General features: G+C 42.5%; 1 protein-coding gene across 1 annotated transcript in view; it reads right to left on the bottom strand.

Annotated features, from left to right (window-relative positions):
- The window catches only part of gpc3 (glypican 3), a 154,240-nt gene that overhangs the window by 39,775 nt on the left and 104,465 nt on the right, over nucleotides 1-10,000 (bottom strand). The window contains exon 6 of the mRNA XM_061726391.1: nucleotides 3,859-3,970. Within this exon, the coding sequence (XP_061582375.1) occupies nucleotides 3,859-3,970 (112 nt within the window). The remainder of the gene's footprint in view (nucleotides 1-3,858; nucleotides 3,971-10,000) is intronic.

The following is a 10,000-nucleotide window of genomic DNA, read 5'->3' as shown; positions in this document are numbered from 1 at the left end:
ACTTCCTTATGTATTTAAATCAGTGAAAGTTGTAGTAAAATACTGTTTATTTGCACTTTTGCCTCATAAAATCAGTCATGTATACAATTACGTCTATTTACATAATCCTGGGGCGCGTCAAAGTTCAAAATAACTTGAAAATACCAACCGCGGTGGTGCCAACAACAGCTAATCTGATCAACGAGCAAACCCTGTTGGTTTTTGAATTCTTGTACTCAACCTGGTCCAAAAGAATCAAAAAGATAAAAAACTACATTTCCAAACAGTATTACAGATGAAGCGTAAAAGAATTCTAGCCACAAACATTTACTTACACTGTCCATACCTGACGTGATTTATCACAGCACCATTGCATTATTGCACAATGTTTTAATGAGTTCCTGTCATTTTCTGCACCCTTGTTTTCAAAAACATTACTTCTATCTGATTTCTGCAGATATAAACATAAAAAAACACAGTTTTACTGGAAATGAAACACGCACGCGATTGCAGTCATTCTTTGGTCAGATGCTGATCGAGCCACTCGGGATCCAGCACTGACAGGAGTCTTGAGATGAGGCAGAAATGTGCTCAACTATGCGGTATGGTCATTAGTTTTGAGGCTGGAAGCTCCCACCTGAATAGTTAACCTGCAAAAGTATCAGGCGGTCATGGAAACACAATCCGAGACCCACAAATGTCCACCATTGTAGCATGTCATCGGGGCGGTGGGAGCCATTTACAAACCATAATTAGGTTGCTGAGAACACGTGTAATCTGAATGAGTTCATGTTTCTCAGGGATAGCTTGAATATCTGTAACACAATAAGCTCATTTCAACCAAACTGCATTTCCTTGCAAAATCTCATCAAAAGCCTATCAAGGGCTTGATTCTCTGGGTAAACAGCGCACACTGGCGCAGCTCTGCGGCGCACGCTGCTTTTGATCGCACAGGCGCTATCAGTCTCCCACTGTTACTGCAGGAAGTTTTGAGGTTTAATCACTTAGAGGACATACATGCATGTGTCTCCTGGACAAATGCATGGATATAACTGTGGATATAACTGTAAATAATCTCCAATACTTGGATAAAAATCTTTTGCAGTTAGTAACGGTCTGATGCCGGGAGTCCATGAAGTGTTTCCTGAGATGTTTTACCAGACCTTCACTGCAGACACCTTCAGTTTCTGCCTGTTTAATGGTCTTTCTGCCCTCAGTTTTGTCTTCTGCAAGTGAAAAGCACAGCGACTGACTCGGCCCTTGAAGAATAATCCACTTCTTTGCTTTCGCAGTAAATTTAGGACCGTTACCCAGCTACACTATGAAGTCCTGGAGCATTTAGCTCAATGTGAGCAGCAGAGTATAGTCGGAGGCATTTCTGAATTCATCTTGCTTCTCCTTTCCTTGATAACCATTTTTATGCCTCACTCTGCTGCACCTCTCACTTTGTATTTCTTTGTATAATTTGTATAATCTTTTTGTATTTTTTGTATAATTGTCTTGTAAAATTGTAAATAGGTTATTTTTATTTTATTCAGAACTGTCCCTTTTCTTTTCTCTTCTTTTCTTTCTCTACCTCAAACCTCTGCACCTTAAATGTTTATTCTGTATCATAGAAATACCACATTTGTTTTATTGTTTATTTTACGACCAAAGAGCGAAATTACTGGAGTCAAGTTCCTTGTTGGACAATGTTCGAACCTGGCCAATAAAGCTGATTCTGATTCTGTCAGCAGCAGCGTTGTCAGTAAGGACCAGTGAACCGGTGCCATCAGCAGCAGCACAGGCCCGAGTCGTAACGTTCCCTTCACCATTGTTTCCTCACAACGTGGCATGTTTTGGATCATCACAAGCTATTCTTTTCATTCCCCAAACGTTTCTCCCTCCATCTCTTTAATTCACATTTATCCTGGTTATATCTGTCCAAAGAATCTGAATCTGGAACATGTGAGGGTTTTTCTTTTTTTAGATGTTTTTGAGCAGAGCTTAATCTGGTTTTCCTGTCCTTGAACGTTACCACTGGTTTCCACTTTGTAAACCATCTGTATTTACATTCACCAAGGCGCCTCTAGATTGTAGATTTTAACAAAGATGGGCCCACTTGACTTCTGTTGATGTTGTGAAGGGGATTTTCTTCACCAGCTAAAAGATTGTGCGGTCATCCACTTCAGTTCTGTCTGGGCTTTTTCATCAGGCCTTCTGATGTTATTGAGGTAACCAGTTCTTTCTTTCTCTTTAAGGTCACACCAAACTGTTCATTTGGCCACACCTAAAGTTTTTTACTACCTCTCTTATAGATGAATGCTCTTTATTTCAGCCTAATGCTAGCCTGTTTATTTATTTATCTCCTTGGGCTGCGTATGAGAGCTTCAGTCAAGCAGCTGCCAAATTCCAACTGAAAATGTGACGTCAACTCCAAACCTTTTACCTGCTTCCTTTGTCTTGAAGCAATAAGAGAATAAATGGCTGTAAAACCGTGAAAAAGTCTTTATTTTGATCACATCTTATTGTATAAAAGTTAAATCATAAAAACTATCGTCCAAATACTTCTGGACCCGACTGCATTCCCACCCTGATGGTGCTGGTGTCTCTCTCTCTTTTAACTAACTAAAACCACAACAGTGTTTCTAAAGGGTTTGCAGGAATGGAAAATTTGTCTAGGACCAAAATGAATGCATCATTAGTTGTGCATCTTTTCCATTGCAAAATTCTGCAGGAAGGACTTGCACCGGAGAACTTTGACAACAAACTCAACGGCATCAGTGAGGCTGACTCATTGTTATTTACTGGTAGGGGCTAATTTAAAACAAATTGTGCATTACTCCCAACTTTGGCTGGGGTTTTTCAGATCCTACCTTTACTTTTAGACATGTTAAGGACAAGGAGACTTGTAGTGTTTCAGAACTCCCACACACAACCCAGGTGGGTCTGTTTGCTCCAACAGTTGTGGAGCACTTACTTCTGTCTGAGGTGGAAATTTCTACGACTACCTCAAACCTTAAGGGGCTAAAACTTGGAGGACCTTTTCCAGTCAGATATAGGACATGCACATGTATATATTTATATATATGGGACCTTTTGAAGACAGCAGGGGGCAACTAACACATATGCAAAAGGTAATAAGCCAAAAGTTAATGAGAAAATTGCAGCGTCTCAAACCAGTAACATGCTCTGCGTTCCCTTGAGGGTCTCCGGGTGTCAGAGGGGAGGGGGAGGGGGGTCCTTAGATCTCACAGGTTGTTTAAACAGGGGAGAAAGCATTGCAATCCAGTGAGATGGCTCTGCAGCACTCACAAAAATGTAAAGGGACGTGTGAAGGTGAAGGAGTTTAAGCGGCCACTTGGAAGTCTTGACAGCTATGAGCACAGCCATCAGGAATCAGGAAGCACCGGCTGATCTGTGGCCGACCTGATACGTCTGTCTACAGGGCCTGAACTTGATCTGGCAGGCAGCTGAAGCTAGAGATGGTTCCCATGCTAATAAAGTGCAAAAGAGAGAAAAACAGAAGCTTCTTCCATCACAACAAAACCTAGAACTCTTGCAAGAGGCAAGATCTACCATGTTATGTGTATTGCAGATGAGATGAAAAATGTCCTTTTAAAGATTTTTGGGAAAAAAAAGGTGCAACACAGCACAAAGCACACTTATCCTGCACGGCTCCCACACACAGGGGCTGCAGGGAGGACCAGCAGCAGCTTCACCATCAATGTCCAACTGTGAGCTAGGAGGTCGAACTAATGGGAAGGCAAACCCTAATACCTCCTCTGAGGGGAGGGTGACGTGTGAGCAAACAGCTTATTTAATGATTGAAACTCACTGTGAGAGAAATACCAACAGTCACCGGAACAAAACGACAGGGCGACCAAAATGACAGCTCACCTGGTTAATGTGTTTGAGTTTGTCTATGATTTGGCTGATGACTGGCTCAGGAGGCTTGTTGCTCTTAGACTCAGAGTTGGGATGCAGGCGCTTCAGTCCAGGCCCGGGAAACCTGAAAGGAAAATATAGGAGATGTTTAAAACACTTCTCATGATACTCAATCTTATTACAGAGATGCATTGAGTGTGGAGGACATGAAGCCCTGACCACTGGACCGCCGGCTCAAACACAGCGTTTATCACCACCTAGTGGTCATAAAGGGAATAGCAGCTCATGTAGCTTTATTTCTTCCATACTACACTCTGACGATGATGATGAAGTAGTTTATTTGGTCGATCAGTTTCCATTGATAAATACTTAGCATTTCATTTCCTTTTGTAGGAAGGACATAATAGAAAAAGAAGTAAGGAATAAACCGACCAAAAGGTGTAGGCTGAAGCCTAAACTTATTGTGCCTACCCTTTTCAACTTTGTTTACTTCATAGTACTACAAAAAAAAAGGGCAAGGTAAAAACAACTGCAAAACAAGAAGGAATACAAATATAAATATGACAGAAAAAAAACTAGTAAAAAAACTAGTCTTTATCACTAAAGGATTAAGTCTTTCCACAGCAGAAATCCCATCTGTAAGCAAGAAAACTCTTTTTTTGCAACAACTAATGTCTAAAGATGATCTTTTGTGGCGAACAAAAGGTATAGCGATCTGTATAAATCCTTCATACAGATACAGATACAGAATACAGAAAAAATGTACACATTACACATTACTGAAGAAATTTCAGAAGCAGCCTTCATGAATAATCTGCTCAAGGTATTTAATGAGGGTGCTTAAACATACAGTGTGTATATATATATGTATATATATGTATATGTATATATATATATATATATATATATGTATATATATATATATATATATATATATATATATATATATATACAGTATATATATATATATATATATGTATTTACATATACATACATTCCAGTGGGTACTCAAAGGCGTCTTACAATTATGTAAAGGTGGTGATTAATTTCATGCACATTAACCTTTAAAATAGCAACCTTTTAATCATCTGTGCTAATGAGACAACATTAGCAGAGAGGTATTTTTATCCCGCTGTAGCTGCGAGGGCTTATTTAAGTACAACCATCCTACAAACGAGCGCCTATAATTCTCCACGCACAACTGAGAGACACTTTGTTGTGTTGGCGCTTGTCTTCATCATCAGGAGGAGGAGGAGGAGCAGGAATTTCTGAAAGGTCCTCTCCGGTGTTCGTGTTTTGACGTCTCTGCAGGTGTAAAAAGTAACATCTTCGGCTGATTACCACTTCCACGATACGACTGATACGACTTTTTTCTGTCTACACAACAGATTGCGAGAACGTTTTACGTTTCTTGTCATTTGAATCCTCGTTTGCGTTTTTTTTTTTTTTCTGCTGATGAGTTGTCTGAGAAGGTTTTGTGTTTTCTGTTTTTTGTCATATTTCTGCACCACGGCTGCATGTGTATGTATGTTTTCTTTTAACTTTGTTCATGCTTGGTGCCTGGGGATGATTGAGGGCCGGTGTGTGGTCTGTGATGGGTGGTGTGAGTGATGGCGAGGGTGCAGGTCCTGTTGCAGTGTAAATGTCACCTACTTTATTGCTCTAAATGATTGAAAGATGCAGGACCTATGGGCGAGAGAGGGCAGCTGGAATCTCATAGAAAAGGTTGTTAAGAGCGAAAAGGGCTCCGGTGTGTGCACGGCTGAGTGAAGTATGAGGTCATACCTTGCTATCGTCCCTGCAACGATGCCCTGAGTGCTCACACACACGACACACACACGACACACACTCTCGGCTGACGTCTACATTCATCAGACTTTTGCTCGCCATCAAGTCAGGCTTTCATTAAAATCAAATTACATTTCCCCAGTTATTTTTTCTTCTGGTTAGCTATGATCTCATCCCCTCTCAGTTCCTAATTATCACATTAATAATAGAAAGATTTGTGATCAATTCAGGAGATGGCATGAGGAAATGTGGGTCGAGGAGGGAGGATTAGAGGAGGGAGATTAAAGGAGGATACAGAGAGCAGGCAGGTTAGTGTTATGTGTGATGAATGCGACACGGATCATTTTAAAACAATGTCATAGCTGATGGTATCAGTTTCCAGCTCTCATTTTGTTATCAAATCTGGTATTTCATTGTCCACACACAAGTGAGAGTGGTACACACCGATGATAACCTAATCTAATCAAATACCTATTACCAAACTGTTAGCCCAGTCTGGCTGAGCTCCCGCCTCCTGCACCAGGACAACGGTACGAGGGAGGAGAGGCGTTCAGGCAACGGAGACGGAAAGTCTGAAGTCTTAGGGCCAATCCCAATACACCCCCTACTTTCTACCACTACCCCTAAAAAAGAAGCCACAGACTTTAGGGCCCTTGTAATCTTCCCAGGGCCCTGTCCCAATACCCCCACTTTTCAGCACCACCCCTAAATTTTGCTTGCTACGTCACTGCGTGGTTTACGTTTGGGTACGTAAGCGACTGCGTAGTTACGTTTGCACATACGTCACACCATATCAGGAAGCCCAGAGCCAAAAGCTGTTTTAATTTCAGCTGTAGCGCTGTTAATATGCCACTTTATTAAGTTTTAATATTTTTTCAGGCGTAAAAGTAACCGTTAAGATCCCCAACCTGCGCTCAGTTTATCCAAATAACGCCTGTTAAGAAATTTGATCCGATGTTTTCGGAGAAGAGCCGCCGGCCCGGAGCAGCAGCAGCTCACGGCCGGGTCAACCTGCGCCGTCGTCCCGGGGGAGAAACCTGCAGCTCTGTGTGAGAATTACCGCTGGCTGAAATAAATCCTTTAGGAAAATAAATGTTGGTTTAATAGATGAAATCTAACAGTTGTAGCTACGCCTGTTAAGAAATTTGGTCCGAAAATTTCAGGATCGAAACTGCCTGCCGGCTCCGGAGCTGATTTATGGGTCCGCGTTAAATCGACGCAGAACCTACGGCGTAGGGTAGGGCGTACGGCGTGCGTCGCCGCGTAACCTACGCCGTAGGATCTGCGTTGGTGTAACGCAGAACCATAAATCAGCCTTTATTCTGGCGAGGTTTGAAAAAGACTTCGCAACAACGGGCAAACGAGTGATTATGTACATTCACTGAGTGAATATTAAGAAAGTAAAATATATATTTCTCGCTAGAAATGTAATCAAAACACATTTTTATGCAGAAACTAACTCAAAATATTGATTTTATTCACAAAAAAATAAGAAATGTCCGCCATGTTTTTTTTTTTTGATTCAGTCCGCAAATGACGACGAAAAGCATTCTGGGAAATTTTTCTGGCCCTAGTTCAGCTAGGATGCATCTGAAATCCCTCACTCTGTAGGGACAGATTCATAGCCACTACCCCTCGTTTTTCCGCACTCCCCCTAGGTGAAAAGAGGAATTGGGACACCACTACCCTCACGGGAACGCGCAAAATGTAGGGGTAGGGCTGAAAAGTAGGGGTAGGGGGGGATTGGGACAGGGCCTTAAACTTGTCCTGATGGATCTGTCCTGAATGTAAAGAGGTCAGAGGTTGGTGTATGTTGTGCGTTTACTGTGTGGTCGTTGCCGTAATCGAGACAACCTAAGGAGCTAGTTCAGGGAGGCATCTCAAGTAGCTCCATTTCACTCCTGTCTATGGTTAAAGCCAATTACTCCATTGTGTTCATAGCTGTATTTAAGAAGGACACATGCCCTCTGATGTCTTTCATCCACCAGGCTTGCTGCGGCTCTTCACATCTCACATCCTCCCCAGTTTCCACCTGTAAGCTCTAAATAAGTGGGAGTCCCGGTGTTTTCATTATAAACACATTATAAACATAACCACCACTTTCCCATTGGCTTAAAGGAGCATGAGGCTCCTTTTAAGAAATGAGACTCGTTAGTGCCACCCTTCGCCACGACGGCCGTCGGGGGGACTGCAGCCAACAGTGAAGCCGGTGTCATGCCAAAAAGTGATTACCTGCCAGAATCTGATTTCTCCCCTGAAAATGGGTCTTTTTACCTTATTGTTTCTACCTAAATATGATTTGATCTCATTCTTGAGCTTCATAATACAAACACTAGAGCTCACAGGATTGCTTTTAACTCTTTTAAAGGACCATTACAACACAAAATAGGCATTTTCACCTGCCAAAAATTGATTGAAGGCCAAATACAGTTGATGAAATGTTGTTTCTGCCTAAATATGACTTGATCTCATTCTTGAGCTTCATAATCTGAAAATCTGACGTTTAGCGCTGCTGTGCTGTGCGCGCTCCCGCGGCCAGAAATCAGAAGAAATCAGATTCTGGCAGGCAATCACTTTTTGGCACAACACCGGCACGGGAGAACGGGGAGAAGGCGCATGCAGCATCATGTGACGTCACATCCGCAGGACAGCGCGGGACATTCGGCCCCACAATTGCAGCACATTTTGCAGCACACAGCCTGTTCAAGGCAACGGAGAGATACACTAGAGCAGGGGTGTCCAACGTCGGTCCTCGAGGGCCGGTGTCCTGCAGGTTTTAGTTGTTTCCCTGCATCAACATACCTGATTCTAATTAACAGTCGCCACCACCTTGTCATCAAAGTCTGAATAGTTCTGTTGATGACACAGCTCCTTGTATCACGGTTTGATAAAGAAAGGGACACATCTAAAACATGCAGGACTGCGGCCCTCGAGGACCGACTTTGGAAACCCCTGCGCTAGAGGGCTCATTCTGTTTGGTTTGGAACGCTTCATCTGACATTATTACTAGAAAACTTAAAATGTATACAAATGTTTTTCATAAATCCTGCCTCAATCCTGCCTCATGCTCCTTTAAGGCAAAAAGGTGATCACATTCAGATGCCATGTATCCTTTCAAAAGAAAGATATGCTGTATTAACCATTAGTTAAAGGAAAGACAAGATGAAAACATAGTTTGTGCTTGAGAGTATTTGTTTGGGTGTTAAAACTGTTCATTCAGATTTGCAGAATACGGTGAACAGATTACAATTATTCAGCCTCCTCATCTTATCCATCACCCACAATCACATCTTGATTCATTTGCTGTACCTCTTAAACAGGTACTGTGATGCTGAAACACTAACTTTGAGAGAAACACATCCTTCAGGCGGGTGGTGGAGCAGCTGCTATGAACAGAGATCCTCATACTGTTATTACAAAGCACCATTGGTGATATCATAATATTATTAATACATGGTCAGGCCAGATGGGACATTCTCTTCCTTGTTTAAAAAATAGTCACCGTGCACAATATTAAAGGCTCATCACTGAGAGGGGGCCTTATCTTTTATCACTTCATCACACCCCCCGAGTTTCCACTGTCATTAGATCCTAAGCAGGGACCAAAGTGTTTTGGTTTGATACCGCATCACATCCTCCCCACAGTTATCAGTGTAATGCTCTTTGATGGGTGGAGGGCCGTTGCTCCTCTGATCTCGGTTCCAGGTGGGATGATAAACATGCCTGATAAAAAGCTCCTCATTTAGCTCCAAAGATCACTCCTCACGTATTGGGGACATTCAGTAGCCACCGCACCCCCCCCCCCCGAGCTTATCCTGCACCCAGCCAATCTAAATTTATCAGCATGACACAATACACTGAGCCAATGCCAGGTTTGGCTCTGGTGAAGGTCCTATCTGGGAAGATAATGGAAGATGATCCAGAGCAAATCTCAAAGTGGAAATGTACCCGGAGTGAGAGTGCGAGTGAATGCCCTTGCAGATGACATGGAGAATTGCTTGCCGCGAGACATTGTAATCTCTTCATCATTTCGTCTTCTTTCTTGCCTCCCTGCATCCTCCCATTGCACCGTGTGGTCCGGCTTGTAATCATCCCCTCAGGACAGCTCTGCCTTCTCTCCAGCCTGACGTCTCCTTCTCCGAGTCAGGGTGTCTTTAGTGACCGATTCTTTTGCAGCGGTGCGAGAAAAGCCCTGCATGTCGTCTCAGGCCGGCTGGAAAGGTAACACGTGAACCTAGGGCTGGGCGATATATCGAGATTTTAATATATATCGAAATATTTTCAAACGCGATATGGTACGAGACAATATCGTTTATATCGATTTAAATTTTTTTTTTTTTTTTAATGATTTTGATATAGCTTATTT

The sequence above is a fragment of the Cololabis saira genome, chromosome 7 (genome assembly GCF_033807715.1).
Source record: "Cololabis saira isolate AMF1-May2022 chromosome 7, fColSai1.1, whole genome shotgun sequence".
Classification (NCBI taxonomy): domain Eukaryota; kingdom Metazoa; phylum Chordata; class Actinopteri; order Beloniformes; family Belonidae; genus Cololabis; species Cololabis saira.
This window is presented reverse-complemented; position numbering and strand designations above follow the sequence as displayed.